The sequence below is a fragment of the Sphaeramia orbicularis genome, chromosome 13, assembly GCF_902148855.1.
Source record: "Sphaeramia orbicularis chromosome 13, fSphaOr1.1, whole genome shotgun sequence".
Taxonomy (NCBI): Eukaryota; Metazoa; Chordata; class Actinopteri; order Kurtiformes; family Apogonidae; genus Sphaeramia; species Sphaeramia orbicularis.
The window spans coordinates 26,461,417-26,479,994 of record NC_043969.1 but is presented as its reverse complement, the minus strand read 5'-3'; the positions used below and the strand labels follow the sequence as shown (position 1 = coordinate 26,479,994).

Here is an 18,578-nt window from a genome sequence, read left to right as displayed (position 1 = left end):
CTTGAATTTAATGGAGCCTTGACCTACGTTTTGCAGCTGGGTTGATTTTTCCACATCTGTTTAAATATATCTTCCTGTGACTTGTGAAGGCTAAACTTTCTGGACTTGTTTGATTTTTTCCGGTCTTGAGCATAAAATGTTCTCCTCACTAGTGAAGGGCACGCCGTGTGCCCCATTAAAAATCTGTGAATTTTTAATAAGGTCATGTACATGTAACCTATAGTGCATCTGAATGTCACTGATGTGATTAGATTAACTTAAACTGTCACAGGGTTCACTCACGGCACTTGTTCTGGCCTTGACGATGACTGTAAAAATGGAAAAACTTGACTGCGGAGTGTATTAATAAATCATTTCTAAAATCATTACACCATATTCTAGGAGAAACTAAAAGCAAATACCAGTTATTTCAGAGTGCATGAACATTTGACATATATGCATTAAGGCTAAAGTACAAAATATAATTATATAAGCTGCATTTAATTATGTATTCGTGTAGAGGGGACATTATGTCCATGTTAGGTATGGATTTTGTACGACTATGTGAACAATATGATGTAGAACAACAATTAAGAATTAAAGCTTTTTGGAGTCATTTAAATTAATAACAGCACAGAAAAAACCGGCAAAGACCCAGTTTAGAGGAAAGAAGGATTTAGAAACAGACAGAGAAGAAAGCAGACAGTAAAGGAGTGAGAGAGGGAAGAGTGTTCCTGTTAGGATGTGTAAGCATTGCTCAGGGGCACCAGTCCCTGTGTGTACCCTGCAGATGCCCTGTGCTGTCTCATCTTATTTATTTGCCCACTCTACTTCCTTACTTACAGTATGTGAGACTGTTCTCACTGCTGGTCTGATAGCAGGTTCCTGCTCATAAACAAAAACCTCTCCTCTCTCCCTTTTGGCTTTAAAACCCTACATATAGTACTCTAAATGACAACCTTTGACCTCTGTCTGATAATAATTACTGGGTTCTTCTCCTCAAGGAAGTTAAGGGTCACAGTCAATGACCCACAAGATATTCAGTGTGTTGCAAATAGCAGTCTATAGGAAAAAGCAGATACTAACTGAATACTAATTCATGCATATAGTGCCATTAAGACATCCCATTTCCCTGCAGGTACGGGTTGTCATTTACATTTATTGAAACATTGATTTGACCTGGTTTAAACAGCAACCAAATGCTACTAAGTCTTTATCGAAGCAATGACACATCTTATGCTCTCCCCCTACCAAATATTTGACTTGCTAAACATCTAATCAACCATCATTATTGTAATTGTAGTAATCTCTTATGCATACACAGGACCAGTGATAACCTTTGTACTACTAACCCGTAGATTGTACTGGTTAGCTACTGAAGCCGGTGTTCTACTGTTGCAGAAACAAAATCCCTCACTGGCTTCACGCTTGCAAACATAGCCGGGTACATGACACAAGAGCGCACAGTAAAGCAAAGGACTGAACCCCCTCATCTACACTTAATTATTTCCTTTGTTTATCCAAATTAATGCAAATCAGTAGATTTAACCCCATTGATTGCACTTGATTGACTGTGACAAATCCCACACTACTGTTGAATTTTTTGTTTCTGACAAAGCAATTATATCTAATGGTGAGGTGATCAAGTAGTGAATCGGCAATTAGATTAATTCAAGTGTTATTTCAGCTCAGAATAGATTGAGGCAGACATCTCATTTACCAAGTAGCTGAGTAAAAAACACAAATGAGAAACAACAGTGATAAAAACAAAAAGGCAATTCTGTTCAATCATAAAGCCTTGAGAATAATTGAAGCAATTCTAATAGAAAGCCCATTAATCACCTAAACTGAAACCAACTTTAACTGAAATATAATGACATTAAAACTTTAAAAGATTAAAACAACATCAACGTTGAGTTGGTTTGCATGTTATTTTAAGTTGTATTTAGAAAGTGAAAATATTGGCTTTTCCAAACCAATCCACCAAGTGAAGCATCGTTGAATGTGTGTGTTAAAGGGTCATGTTAAAAGAAAAGTCACATGATTATGACAAGAGTAAAAAAATAGTAAGGTTTTTATACATAAATGAAAATATCATAGTCACAGTGTGGGAGGGCCACCCAACCTTGGCATGTATGAAGTCCTTCACCTCAAATCTGTGCATGCATAAAATCCAACCTAAACTGAAAGGACAATTACATCAGTAAACATCCCCTAATGTAGAGGAATACATATTTAATTCCTATAAATCTCAGCCAATTGGCCTCATGATATTAACAGGTTATGTTCTACGTACTTTCCAGTTGTAGAGATTAAATATTTTTTGGCTTTGAAGAAAAAACATGAATTTACTTTTACATTTGATCTACATTTAAAACCACTTGGGTTTGACGTAAATATCTATGGCAACCAATGGGAAATCTATTCATTTCATTCTCTGCTAAGGTTGCAGCTAAATAAGCAAAAATAAAAGCTTTGTCCTGTTGGTATGTGATTATTGTTGAAATATATTGTATTATAAATTATGCAGACTATCATTTAGATAGCTACTTCGTGTAGTCTAATATACATCAGTTTTCCTAATCTTTTTATTATCGGTTATTTACATTATTAGGACTCAAAACAGATGTTACTATATCATTAAGGAAGCAAAAGTAATGTGTTAGGTTGTATAAATGTGAGATGGGGATGGGATTAATAAGTTTTCGTCTTCCCACTCCTTTTTGAGCAATACATATTGAATTTATTTTGTCATTACTGGTGTACATGGCAATTGCTATATTGTCTTGATCAGTGGCAGCTGCTCATCTTTCAGAGAGGGGAAGCTCACTGTTGGCTTGCATAAAAAAAAAAAAAAAAGTGAAGTTATTTAAACATAAATTTGGCCCTCCGTTCCTTTTTAAGAAAATGGTCAGGGACCTTGTCGTACCAACTAAACAAGAAAACGTCGAAATTAGGTTAAATTGAAATAAGGAAGTACAATGAGTGTGTTTTATTTACAGTGCAGGAAATGAACAAGTAATTTTGTAGTGGTTTCTCTCTCCATTTCACAAGCAGAATGTGCGACGGTATTAAACTGAACAGTGAAGGAGTATATCTCAAAATAGCTGTCAATCAAATGGGATTCAGCCTTTCGACTGATCCTCCAATCAGCACGTGGAAGCCTGGCGTCCAGCCCAGCCGAGCTCCACCCACAGCTCCATTCACCTCCAGAGATGCTGAGCGTCTGGGGGCGGGACAACATCGTGGCATTTATCTAATTACCGTCCAGTTTTGAGGCAATGAAAAAAACTGTTCCATTCAGTCCCATTGAACCCCATGGACGCCGAGCGTCTACGGGCAAATGTATTGACCATAGATTGTATGAGAAAATAGTGCAACAGGAATGTATGAGAAGTGAACAACATCGAGTCCGTTGATTTGAGATAAAGCTGATTCTGAAAGAACTTGTCTCTGAGATGAACATGTTCTAACACATTTGTAGTCAATGAAATGTCGACACAACCGTACGTATTTAACCATTTAATTTTTGTAATTTTAGGGGAAGCTGAGCTTCCCTTGCAGTCTTTGAGAAATCGCCTCTGGTCTTGATCATCTTTATTTATTAATGTATTTGCTCTGATATTAACTCCTTGTACACATAAAAATGTTTGTTTTTTCTTCTGCTCAAAACAAATAAATAAATTTCCAAAAAAAACAAAAAAAGCACCTGGGATTGGGTTGTCTTGGCCAATGGTAGAATAACTTTGGTTGCTATAACCACCATAAAACAGATCAAACAACTCCACTATGAGCTACTCTGTAAACATGGTGGTGCAACATGGTGGACTCTTATTTTCAGGTGATATATACTAATGGAAACATAATTATTAATATTAACAGATCCTCATACATACACACCTTTAAAACTAGTCAAAGAATTTAACAGACAAATGCGCTGTATGTTCTACAATGTGATATCATCAGTATAAAAATTCTTAAGTTTAATCACATATTTATCAGTATTAGTAAGGATTTCTTTGTGTCACTAGATTTCTTTGTGTTACTGGTTAGTGATAAAGTTCTTAGGATAGGTCACATCTTGGTCAACATAATAAACTGACAGATTTATGAACACAGGACTTAGGATTTACCTTAGGCACACTTTTAAATACACATGTCCACATAGGACAGTGGTTCTTAACCTTGTTGGAGGTACTGAACCCCACCAGTTTCATATGCGCATTCACCGAACCCTTCTTTATTAAAAAATATAATATGATTTTTTTCAAATTCAAGACACAGGTATGTGTTTTACTGGTGCACAAAATGAACCGTGCATTAACATCACTGTGTTCAAAGAACGAAACCAATACAGTGCATGAACTCACAACAAATTACATACCTTTTCACAAAGACATGACCTTTTTTAATACTACCACACTGAAATGGTTTTAATTTTTAACCTTATGTATTCCAATAATGAACTTATTGTATTTATACTATTTATCATTTTTAACATTTTAACACACCCATCACCTAATTTCCATCAGGCTAGAATAATAATGAATATTTACTGCAAATCAGTGTGACTTCTGCTGTTGCCTTTGAGAGACCAGTTCAGAAATGCGTGGCTTCACCTTGGCAAGTGCCACTCTCTTTCTCCATCCGCGACGGTGCGTCGGTTGTCACATGATTGTAACTGACCAGTGCGGTGACCGAAAATGTAAACAAACGCCACACATGGCTGCCTCCGTGGTTAACAGGAAGTAGCAAAAGTCATAACAACGATGTGGAAAATAATTCATTGTCAGACTAGTGGAAGAGATTATAAACACTTCCGGATGTGTTGTAGTGCTATAAGCAACAACAATACATGGCGTATATTGAATGTCAATCAGAGAAAGAGTCTCCGAAGCCGTTTGTTTACATACACGGACCTAGCCTGACACACACACCCGACTAATGAGTCGAGTGTGTGTCCTGACCTCCGCAGAACCTCTGAGACTGACTCACCGAACCCCTAGGGTTCGATCGAACCCAGGTTAAGAACCACTGACATAGGATCATAAATTTCAGGAGATAAGAGGTAAACACACTGTCAATATGGGGTTTTACATAGAGTTGAGATATTACATCTGCTTGACTTCAAAGAGTCAGATGACACCAGTCCATTTTCTATGACCCAACCCAACTAGCACAAGGGGGTCAGCCCATAGTTTGAAGATCAGTTTACAAGAATTATAAAAGTGATGTGCATTGAAATGTCTGGGTCCATTTCCCTGCTTGGGGTGTGGACCCTCAGCTGAGTTACATTTTGTTTGTGATCAGATCAAGTCAACAATAAATTCATAAAAAATGAAACCTAAAAGTATCCGGACTTATTCTTGGAGCTTCCAACAAAAGAAGACGCTAACAAATTGTACTACATTACTCCAGTTACAGAAGAAATTATTTCAGGGTTAAAAAAAACAACAAAAAACAGGCCCCTGGATTGCAGTTCCTTTGCATATTTCTCAGATTTAACATTTCAAATAGAGTGCTGTCTGTCTTTAAAGGCAACAGTGCTTCTGAACAATTTCCTCAAATCCAATACTCTGAAGGCAATATTAAAAAGCAATGCATGGTCATCTGTACTGAATGTGTTTGGAGATCAATAACAAGAGCCTCACAGTGTTTCCTCCTTCCCAAAGCTTTAATAGTATCATTTAAGACAAGAGAGGCAGCAGCACTAGTGCAATGTTTTTCTCTATTGCCTAGGTGGTGTATGTTGAAAATAGGATGTGCGGAAAGGAGCAATTCAAGCTGACAGTTAACCAGTATGTTCTAGACAAGACCATTTAAATAGTGGTCTATAATTCCTGTGGTAGGTTGTTCACACAGCTGTTGCATAAAACTTCCTTAAATTGTCCAGAATTATACACCAAGAAACAAAGGCTTCATTTAGAGAATATGATGATTTAAGAAGAACTGATTTTGCTGCAAGAACTATAAAGTGCATCACATCTGTTCAGGATAACAAAGAACAATCATCATGGAGCTCAGTAAAAATCCACATACAAATCTCACATTTGTTCAAACAAAATCTGAACAAGAAGTTGTATCTTTTGTATCATTTACAAAGATATGTCGTTAGTTCTGACCAATTTACCTACCTTTAGTACATAAAATTTGCCAATTCTGTGAGTGTAAATCTACGTGATATGTTAGCAATTCCTCTCAAAGCTTTTTCTGATTATATGAAATTGACTTGCACTTGAAATTGTTTTTCTTAAACGTCATCGCCTGCTTCAAAACAGTGTTAGGAAGACGAACGCAGCTCCATGGTTGAATTAATCCACACGCTGTATTTGGATAGACTGCCAAAAAGAAAAGCGTAAGTGGATAAAAGACAGACTGCATGTTGCCTATGGAATGGATTAGAAGATTCTGATGAAACGCAGACACTCTTTAAAAGTAACATTTCAAAGTAAACTTCTCCGATATCATCACCGACTGCAGTCATAACTCTAGGATTCTGTTTAACACTATAAACTGTGGTCACCCTGCTTATACCGTTAAATCCCACCCTAATCAGCTGTATCCTGGATTTCTCGACAGTATTAGGTGAAATGTTTCACATCCTGTATTTCTTTCAGTATCTGTGGAGGACTCATCAGTTTTTAATCATTTTAGCCCAGTGACATTACACCAGCTTAGTCACATAATTGCAGGCATGAGACCCGCTAGCTGTCAGCTTGATATAAATCCTACCAAGCTCCTAAACAGTCAGTCGGTCCCATCATTGCTGACATCTTCTAACAAATCCCTAGCAGGTACAGTCTCATTTGGTTTTGACCCATCTACTGCATATAATTTTAGGTCACTACCTCCACCAAGGAGGTTATGTTTTTTTGGTTGGTTCGTTGGTTTTTCTGTCTGTTTGTCTGTCTGTGTGGAAGATAACTCAAAAAGTTAAGGACCGATTTGGATGAAAATTTCAGGAAATGTTGATACTGGCACAAGGAACAAATTATTAAATTTTGGTGGTGATTGGGGTGGAGAGGCCACGGGGGCCCATGGGGGTCCACTGACCTGCCTTGGCGGAGGTCTGTGCTCTTCAAGTGCTTTTCTAGTTGTTAAAACTTTGTTTTTTTTTATCCAGGGTTTTAGAAAAGATTGCGTTTATTCAGACCCAGTCCTACCTAAACCAGAGTAGAGACTTGAAAAAAATTCCAGTCATGTTTCCCAGAACCCCACAGCATAGAGACAGCTCTCAAAGGAGTGACAAATGCCCTGCTCTCTGCTTTGGATGCGGTAAAGGCTCCATCTTAATTCCTCTTGATCTCAGTACAGCTTTTGAACTGTCGATCACAACATTCTCCTGAGCCGCTTCGCACACCAAGTTTGCATTTCTGGGTTTCCTCTTGACTGGATCCACTCTTACATTTACAATAGATTCCCCCGTCGGCAGCTCATCGTCCACAACCTGCAAAAATTTTATGCGGTGTACCACAAGGCTCTATTTTGGACCCACTTCTTATCTGTTTATATGTCAGCAGATAATACATGGATCTACCTCACCTTCAATTGTCAATATCAAACCAATTTAACCCAACAATGTTTTTTTAGAACCATCATGTGACCTCTATTCTTGCATGTCCTCTCTGGTGCCCTGTTCATGTGATTATACATTTCTTAAATGTCCATCGATCACTCCATGGTCTTGCCACAGATCTCCTCACCATATATTGTTGACTGTGCTCTGTTCGAAAAAAAAAAAAGAAAAAAAAAGAAAACAAGACCTTTTCTACAACTGCTATTCAGTCCTAGAATGATCTCAGACAGGATAATTTTCTTGAAGCTTTTAGAGAAGCAAGACCCTCTTCAGACTGTAGGCAAGTGTGGCCAAAATCTGATTTTTTTGCCCATATGTGACCGGTATCCAATCTGTTAAAAACAGTTTGAACAGCACAAATCCGATTTTTTCAAATCCGACCCAGGCCACTTTCACATGTGGTCTTAAATCTGATACATACTGACACCGATAAGCAGGGGTAAACATGATAAATTCATGGCGCCCAGCATTTGTGGGGGGCCCGTAGAGCAGAGGAGGGGGTTCAGTGGATACAGGCTAGAAGTTGTGAAAATTTCATGTTAGATTTGCTGTGTAAGAGAGGCATAGAAGTTAGAAATCGGACGTTGAAAATATGTTCAGTTTCAGTTCATACAGTTGACTGTATGTGCCCCCCACCCCATCCCGCTCCGACAGATTGACAAGATGCTGAATTTTATAAAGGGTCCACAAAGTTTACCTTTAATGAGGCCCACAGTTGGTAGTGGCGGCTCCTGGGTACATATCTGATATTTTACAATGCGACTTCAGTCTGAACAGCCAGCTCGCATTTATCCGACCTTTACATAATTGAAATGCGATGAACATCACAATTCTGCAGCCCAGGAGGAGGAGTGGGGGGAAAAATATATTTACTTCCGTAAACACAGTGTGTGCCTGTGTGGTCTCGTATTACGTCAGGACTTCTTTCGCACCTGTGGATCACTTCAGGGTCACATTCGGTTCATACTCAAAACTGATAGGAGTCGCATTTAATGTACAATATAAATAAGCATACAAAAATATTGGATTTCACCAGAAAATCCAAATTATGCATTAACACCTGTTGTCTGAATGTGGTCTTATTCTGTAGCCCCTGGTGGTTTTAAACCTGTTTGTTAATGTTGTTTTTAATTTGTCATGCTCATACTGTACATGAAGTCACTATGGCTACGTGTAAGTAAATGAGCTGGTCTTCTCTGTCTATTTAAAGTGCTATATAAATGAATTAAGCATAAAACCTCAAAGTAACCATTTCAATGATTTTCATTATGTTACTAATTCTCCACCATGCAACTATTTAAAACTGTTGAGCTTGACAATATCATGTGCGAGTCCTTCTATTTGCAGCTTTGTAATCTAGGTGTCTGTGACGATTTTCCCGCAAAAAAATCATCACCTGCGAACAGTAGTGACGTGTGTTCCATCACCATAGCGACCAGTGACATGTCATTGCTACAACATAAGGCCTGAACACACACACACACACACACACACACAGAGGCAGCTGTCACATAGAGGTGAGGGAGTCAGTGTGTCCCAGCATTTCACTCAAATAGACTTTACTGAGCCTTGCTGATATTAATGACCTGCAAAAGTATATTTAGTGCATAGTGAGTATTTCAGCTTTTTTACCCACCGCTCCACTACTCACCGGCCACTGATAATAAGCCAAAAATACCATGGAAATGGAAATAGTGACAAAATTTACATCTCTTTCCACTCAGCTTTTAGTTAACATGAGGACAGTCTCCTATTTTCTGTCTTGCTTAGTGGGAAGGGAGGCGAGCCCCGTGCCACCTTGAAGTCCTGGTAACAACAGTGACACGTGAGGAGCTTGAGTGAGAAGGGGTGAGGTGAGGAGCTACTTGTCACATTGTAACAGGGGCATCCTAAGGCGACCCCTGGAGGAGTATGCACATCATCTACAGCCAAACGTTGTTAGAGCAAATCAATCCTTCCTATGCTTTAACCAATCATATACTGGCATTACCAATCCTTCCCTTGGCCTTAGAAACTGGGAGATTTACCCAAACCCCAGAAGAAAACAGACTTTGTGGACTGTGTGATTTGGGGGAAGTGGAAAATGAATCACATTTTCTTTTGTATTGTCCTCTATAGGATGAACTGAGAGTCTCTTTGTTTGATGACATGTTTATCCGAAATCCTGATATGTTTTGGAGCACTGATGATGACAACATGAAATGGTTGTTTGGTTCAAATGTATTTAAATTAGCATTATTTGTTTATAAAGCCTGGAAAAAGCGGCAGATATGTTTGTTTAAATAGGTCAGTATTTTGTTTTGTTTATATACTGTGTTTATTGTCTGGTATTTGATCTTTGGTTTGTATTTATGGTGTCTTATAAGCCCATGTAAGGGCTGGGCATGTCTGTATGCAAGACAAAATAATTAAAACATTCATTCATTCATTCATTCATACCAATCATACCCTATTTAATCAGCGCTAATCACAAAACCATCTCTAAATTCTACATGTTTCAAGAACGTGATTTTTGCACACTCCAGTTAATCTCTAAAAAGAAGAGTTTAGCAGCACCCATATGTGCTACAAAACAGTAATCTTTATGCGTCTTACTGAAACCATCTATGTGCATCCTGTGCTGGAGGATGGGCATCCTGCTTATCTCACCATGTATCTTCTGTTCACAACTATGGAAGTTGACACTCCTCACATTACTCTGTGTTCTGTGTGACCAAGCTCCTCTTGCTCCAAGACACAATAAACCAACCAAAAACCAATTTCAGGCTCTTGAATCTTTATTTCTGCTTCTCCTCAGACAACATAGGAATTTCCACAATGATGTTTAATGAGACCTGAACGCTACAGGTCTTAATTAATTGATCCAAATTGCCCTGGACAACAGCTTCAGTCAGAAGAGTGCAGCCTTTTGTTCCAACACTACATACATTATTCATTGTGAAATGCTTAAAAAAAATGTTCCCATACTGATTTTTCACCTGCATCTGATTCAACTGGCAAAATTATGAGTCAGGGGCAGCTGTAGTAACTTAAAAGCAATATACTGAAGCAGAGGAATTCTAATTCTCTATTAAACACTGTCCTTTATGTAAAATATGGATGCTGGAAGTAGAGAAACCACCTATAATCCTGACAGATTGGGTGAACATCCACAGATAAACTGTAATTCCATGGGAATCAGTGAAATCGCTATGGGGGTGTGGCCACAGGATCAATCTGTCATCTATCAGGTGACAAATAACAGACGAAAACCCACAATTACCATTCATTACCAACAGGATCAGACAAGGAGAACAAACCTGAAATCTCCCAGATTGCTATTTTAGTTTTACATATAAAATGTATAGGAAAATTGCGAAACTCTAAAACTATTTTCATGCTCCTTTGATAGAAAAGGTTCATGCATGTAATGGGACATGGAAACACTCCTTTTAAATTATTTTAAACTCATGACCGATCAGGTGACAGATCCCTGACATGATCCTGATTGCTCTCATTAAGCCTTGAACCATCACTTTGAGGCATGTGTGGACCGATGTGGAACGAGGTGATCGACATACACATCCAAAGAATAAGAGGTGTGCAGGATCCCAAAAAAACGATGAAAAAAATTAAGGAAGGTCCGCACAACCTGTGAGCTCCCAAAACATTTGGTTTAATAAATGTTTTTTAAACATTTAATTTTTTTGGACTGATATGGAAAACAAATTATTCCTCTGTTCATCTAAGAAAAAACACTCAAATCCATTTTAAGTGAATATTCTCTTTATTTTCTGTTAATTCCAGCCATGTATTACATAAACTGCAATATGCCACAAGCTTCTGATGATTTGCACAAATTACTCACTTCAATCCATTTCCTTTTGTGGCTTTTCAAAAGTTTATTTTAAATTCACCAAATGATCCTTTATTCAGAGCAAAACACAACGTTTGCACTGAAGGCTTTGCTTCAAAAACAAAATTTGTTGAAAGTTGAATTCATTATCTGGTCTCTGTGGAAACAGTTTGAGAGGGCTCAGTGCACACAGTTCTTTTTGTACTTTGATGGAAGATCAAGTAAAATGAAATGATTAAAAGAAGAATTTCAGTTTAACAGACACTGTCAACAGTGAGGACAATTACAGAAGAGCTACATGGATATTTAACTATTTACTCCATTGACATCTATTATAAAGCTGATTGTTGATGCTAAATAAACCACATGAGTGGTTCTGATCTGTGACCTGCAGTTACCATTTACCACCAATAGGGGCTGCCAAGGAGACCAAAGCTGAAATCTGGAAAATTTGAAACTTTGACAACATATGCAATTTGGAAAATTTGGAAGAAAAAAACCAACTATTTAGGGCTAGGGATGGGAATCAATAAGAATTTAACAATTCCGATTCCATTATTGATTTTGCTTATCGATCCGATTCCTTATTGATTCTCTTATTGATTCTCATTGGGTGAGGGAATAAAAGAGTACAAACAGGTTTGTTTGCATTAACTGTCTTTTATATTTCCATCTCTGCACAGAAAATATAACATATACAGCATGTACAAATAATAATAACACATGACACCGGGCCCAGTTCGGTGTCATCATCATACAACCATACAAAGTGAAAGTGAAACTTAACACACTTTACTAATTCCTCTCTCTCTCCCACTGTTGTGCACCTCATTTTCCTTTTCCCTAACTTTGGAAACTTTTATTCAACGGGGCAGAACATTTGTTGCCCCTCCAAGAACCAGACCCGGATGACGCCCTGGTATTTGCTCTGCCGCTAGATTCACAAGCGTCGCTAAGTAGCGTATCAAACATGTGACATTCCTGCAAATGATCTGCATGCTGTGTGGACAAATGTTTTAACATATTGGAGGTATTTCACCCCTTTGAAGAAATGGAAGCTTCGCAAGTGTTACAAGGGGACCTGGTGTCATCTTTTTCATGTGAAATATAGTCATACTTTGGAGCGTTTCTGCCTCAACGCCATGTTGGCTACATTCAAAACCAAAACAATGCAGCGTACATGTGACATCATCACGCATGCGTAATGAAGGCAGAATTGCTAAACAGAATTGTTAAGCAGGCAGGCAAACGATTCCAAGGAATTGAGTTACTGGGAACCAGTTCTCAAAAAGATCCCTATTTATGGCCAATCTTATACTACCATTTAAGATCTCACAATTTCATCTCCTAATATTTCATTTGATCTTATTTTAGAGGAAGAACCTTTGTCAATACATTATACATGAGGACATGACTACATGGACTGAAAATGACCCCGCCCCCGACCACATGCTGCAGACTAAGAGCAATGATCTGCCATATCAGGCAGGTGAGAAGCAAATGGGGGCAGTGCCTTGCTCAAGGGCACATCAAGCAGCAATTTAGCTGCTGGTCCTGGGAATTGAACCGGCAACCCTTTGACCACAAGCCGCCCTTCTAACCCTCTAGGTCATGACTTCCCCATCTGGTTTTCAAACGGATTGTCCAGAAAATGAAACACAACACTGTCAGAACTTTTCTAATCAGCTAACACTCATTGTAAGGCACCTGTTTACTAATGTGATCAGGGAAATGGTTTGTAGAATTAATGTTGCTACTGAGTTTACTTGAGTCTGTTTACAGTGGTACTTTAGTGTTTGTGTTGAACAGATGTGGTTTTATTCTGCTTTACCTTGCAGAGTTTGTGGTACAAACTGTTTTGCTGCTGTTGGAAAAGGAGATGATGACTTCAAACGGTGAGTAATTAGTGAGTGCCTGTCAAAATAATGTAATAAAGTTATTTCAAAGCGATGCCAAAACAGATTTTGTAGTCAAAATAATAAAAAGCCATCACTCACACCCAAATCCTCCAGAAACCAGCAAAACCCTGGGGAAAATCTATTATAGTTTGGTTTTACATAGATTGGATTGTAATGTCAGATGATCTTTTAGTCACATTCCTGGGTCCAACCTCCACCTGCACTGAAAAAGACATTAGTAATATGTAGAAACTAAACGTCTCTGTTTCCCTTTCCATTGACTCAACCCTTGAAATAATGTCCCTCTAGCATTCTTCGTTTTCCTTTGATGTTCAGGATTCACAACCATTATCTTGACATGCTGCCCTCTCTGACATTTTCATCCACACCACCATGGTTGAGAGTAGCAGAAATGAATTGTGATAAAAATGCATATGAACTGATAAGTCAAGCAGTAACATGGATGTGAAATGAAAAATATATCAAAAAGTGATTTGTTCACTCTTTTTTTCATTCATCTTTGGGAGTGAAATGAATGAGATAATATAAATTGACAATAAAAGAGTTTCTAGGCAGTCCCACCCTTCATATTTCCCAATACTCAACTGATATTATTGTTATATATGCACTCAGCAAACCACGCTTTTTCCAACTTTTACTGTCTCCATTCATTTTACAGGCATTGTTACTATTCCATTTGTCATATCACATGCTTTTCAATCATTAGAAACCTTAATTTCAATGTTAAAAACCCTCTTCATATTCCTCCTCAGCCTGAATTATACCTGCATCTTTTGCTACTGATGTAAAGCCATATGAACACCACTGTGGTTTAGCAGGAGACCCATCTTCCATTCATCACCACACAAATCCGATTCCACCATCTTTGCCAGCTTTTGGACAGGGGACACATTTCCCATAGAGCTTATGTCCCATTAAGAGAACACAACAATGACCTAGTTTTAGCCTGGTCCTTGAATAATGTACATTTATTCACGATTATATGTGTAGAAAACAGCAACAACATCAGATACCCATCCTACCTCATTAAAGTCTTTGGGGGAACATCAAGCTTAAACTCCCTCAGGTGACCACCAACCCCATCCCCCAACCCCCAGTCTAAATCTCACACCACGGGTTCCTCCACACCTGACAATCCATCTTCTATCTTTGCTCTCACCCCTCATCATTTCTTTATTTGACATTGTGTTGACCTTCCTCATCACAGCCCCATCCCTTATTCTGGTCTCCCCACAGAGCCTCCCATTAAAAATAAACCACTTCACATCTGTTATGGTGTAGCCTTTCTTAGTGAAAAAGGAATCTACATTCAATTATTTTGGTGTACAATATTTACAGTGAAATCTTATATAACATACTTAATTAATGTAATAAGATATATGAATTTATTGACACTTTCAAACTGTTTTAATCAATGACTGTAGACAATTATGGTTTGCGATGTTCATTTAGCATTATGCACTAAATAAAAGGGTAAATTAATTAAAGATGACTTGATACCCATGACAAATGAAGTCTTTTTAATTAACTTATAATGTCATAGGTACAATCAGCACGCTGACACTTTTTGTGAGCACAAATGAGCCATTATCTTTGCTGCTGATCAAGCTTCTCTGTGATTCATTTTGCAGGTGCTGAGATTTTTTAATTTTCTTAAACGTCTTTGCGGATATTTTCTCCCTCCATTTGTAAAAAAAACAAAAACAAAAACATCTACACAACCTTCATCTTACAGAATATCTCCATCCACGTGTCAAGGCAAAAATGATAACAAACTGGTTGGACAAACCAGTGTTTCTACTGGACTCAAAAGTGCGGACATCATGTGTAATACTGAACAAAGACAGAGGATTTCATTTGTCGAAGGTGAAGGAAGGTGAGCACTGACGTTCTTAATTCAAGTACTGGTTCACATGGTCAAATCAAATTTCTTCTCCCAAAGCTGCTGACCTGGATCTGCAAGTCATTTACTGATTTATACACCTGGATTTGATATGTCAGGGGAAGGTTCATTACACAAAGCAATAACATGCACAAAATGTAGTGTGACAGTATCGATTTCCAATCTTTCCATTTTTCCTGTCCACATGGATACACACACACACCCGAGTTTTTAAAAATCCTCAAATTGTTTTTAAAAATCATTGTTTTTGTGACCAACAATACTGTGTATGTGTGGACAAAAGGCCCAAACGAAGAGAAAAATATCTGTTCTACAAAATATATGCATTAAAGTGGACAGGGCATACATCTTTGACCTGTGCTTTAGAATAAATACTACAAAAGTAGAAACAAACCCAACAAGAAAACAAACACTGCCACAACACAGTCATAGTAGTCGCTTTTCCATTGACCCTCAAATTGTGCAAATATAACCTGCGCATAAAAATTTACCAAATGGAGAAACGTCCATTTGCCAAAACTCTCGTTTTTCGATTAAAAGTTTTTGCGCTGGCAAGAGGTGCTTTTTTGGGCGTAGTGCAAATGGTACATCATGCAAAACTGCAATGGAAAGACCTTTTAACACAACTAGAGTCACGTAAATTTAAAAAAAAAAGGATGTTGACAGACATTACAGCAAGCGAAGAAGAAGAGTTTTAAAAGAAACATGGCGCGGTATGTGTGGACACACCAGGAAATGGAAGAATTTTTTAAATTTAGTATGAGATAGAGGAGTAATATATAATGATAATAAATATGTCTGTAAATCAACACAACATTTACGTTCGGCACCATGTTTATGGCATGACTTCTCATGTCTTCTCATGACAATAAATAAAAAAATCATTGCATTTGTGATTTAATGGAAAAACCAACAGTATGCACTTCTGTTTTTTAGACATTTAGTAAATATCGGTAAAGTTTTGCGCATATTTCCAATGGAAAAGCCACTAGTATATATTAGGGCATTACTGACTTCAGGTTTTTTCAGATCGACTTATCTGTCAATAATGTCAAAGTCGAGTCAAGTCGTATGATGATGTCATCACACAGACAGCAGCACAACAGAACAACACAGACACACAGCTGTTCAACAATGAGCCACTTGTATTAAAGTTCACTGTAACATTAACAATGTACAGGAAAGAGCAGAATGAAAAACTTGCAAGACACAAGCATCAACAGTCCTTCACAGACCTTTTAACCAAAACAAAACATTGGCTAACCCCTTGAATTTTCTTTTAATTTTAAGTGCACAATATAAAGTGGCAAAAGCTTAATACAGCGGCAGTCTAGACGCACAGCATGTTTGAGAAAAGAGCGCATTGTCTTAATGAAATGAATTAACAGACTAATCAAAACACTTTGGCTGTCCAAATTATTGGTTTGCTTTCATGGTTCACAGAACATTACTTAGACGATAATTTTCTTAAATAAATGGAAATTATAAAGCCTTCAGAACTGCAAACTAGCATCACTCAGAAACCAACTTCAGCTTGCAACAAAAGTAAAATAAAATTCGAAACTCACCAGCCTTTAAAAATAAAATGTAAATCATTTAATCCTTCTTGCTGTAATATTCTTAGTAAACAACTGCACAGGGAGAGAGAATAACACAGGACTTGTTGACTCCTCCAAATCTACGTCAACTTGTGCCACAGATGTCGACAAACCGGCTTTTCTGCCAGTATATATACCTCTTAAAGTTTTGCTTAGCTGCTTGCTTATTTTGCAAAACCGTGTTTATTTTGTGCTTATTGCTTAAGTCATGTATACTTGAGGACACAGTGTGTTGTCAGTGGTGTTGTTTTCCTCTTATCTTTTCAGCTCAGCAGTAGCTCTGTGTCATATAGAGTATGGAGTCATTAAGAACAGTGGTCAGCATGCCACTGGTAAGAAAACTCGTACACAGAAACTCAAATATTATAGAAACCAACTAAGTGGATGCTTTAACTACAAAGTACAGTTTACCATCTCAGGTGGAAGCTAAAGTAACCTAGTGGGTGTTCTTTGTGTCCTCTTAAACAACCTGACAACCTGCAAAGTGATCCTAAATTGTTAAAAAAAAAAAAAAAGAAAGAAAGAAAGACAGAAAGCAGAGAATGAAGTATTGTAAAGTCTATAATAGATGAAACTGTATGAAAATTGTTGCACCAGTTGCATCAGTTATTCGTTGTGTAAAACAAGCATACGGGGCTGTTTTAATTATGTTGGCTTCAATTGCAGGACCCATTCTGCATTAAAACGTGTGACCAAATATAATGCAACAGAAGAAAATAATTTGGCTTGCCTTTTGTCGCATCAAACAATAGGCAATTATCATTCTGCAGGAGTAAACTTTTGGCTTAGTGTGAGTCCAACTTAATTTTATGTCAGCCAAAAAAGAGGTTGTGGGCAACTCCAAGATCAACCATTTTTATCTCAAACCCAAGTAGAACCACAGTGTTTGAAACCTTATTCCTCCAACCATGACAACAATCACCTCCAGCGCAGTTCCCAATTTATATTCCAAGTTCTCTTCCAAAAATCAATTAAAGGAACATCATTAAAACATACGGCAGTGCTTAAATTAACATTTTAAGTTTTTAATTTGCTGCAAAAATAAATCCTATGTTACAATACTATGGTGTTTCGGTTTTAAATGCTTCAGTTGCTGCTACGTAACATTCAGCTGTGGTCTATAAAGTGTTTTAAATGGTGCTTTGTAGGCTATAAAATGATTATTCCTTTTAACATGCGTGTTTCTCATCTTACTCACAGTAAATGAAGGCCATTGATCAGTTTCAACACAGTGTATATGACAGAATACCAAACCGTGGACATCATTTCATATACTGGAAAACAGTCAGCGGCCTTCAAAAGTCAAACACATCGACATCCGTCTTATCATGTTCTTATTCACTAACATCATGACATTTCATCATAATCGTAGTACAATTACAAAACAGTACATTCTGCTGTGAATAATGTATAAATATCAAAAACTGATTGTACAGAGGCAAATGTGAATGAGTCAAATCATTTGTGTGCCTTCACCGAAGTACAACAGTATGAAAAGATATAGTGGTTTTGCGAATGACAACACGCCATACTAAAGCATTCTTACTAAGAGATATTTTAGAGAATATTTTTTCCTTCAGACACACGTTCAGATTAAATATTTCAGAATGATAAGAATAAGAAGTCTAAACTATTGTCATGGAGCAGCAGTTCTCATCATTAAACTGGGTAAAAAGTGCCATATCCAAGCTAGTGACCCCTGAATCGTGAGCAGTTGACCGGTCCTGCATGCAATCCTTAAATAGCCTGACCTCACATTCTACCCACA

At 37.7% G+C, this 18,578-nt stretch overlaps 1 protein-coding gene across 2 annotated transcripts in view; it reads right to left on the bottom strand.

Moving 5' to 3' along the window:
- Positions 1 to 18,578, bottom strand: part of drd2a (dopamine receptor D2a) — a 76,337-nt gene that overhangs the window by 44,294 nt on the left and 13,465 nt on the right. The window contains exon 1 of one of the 2 annotated variants that reach the window (XM_030152961.1): positions 16,781 to 16,901. The exons of the other annotated variant lie outside the window; for it this stretch is intronic. Coding sequence (XP_030008821.1) covers positions 16,781 to 16,808 — 28 coding nt within the window. The 5' untranslated portion in view covers positions 16,809 to 16,901. Of the gene's footprint in view, positions 1 to 16,780; positions 16,902 to 18,578 lie in introns of those variants that run through there. 2 annotated transcript variants of the gene reach the window in all.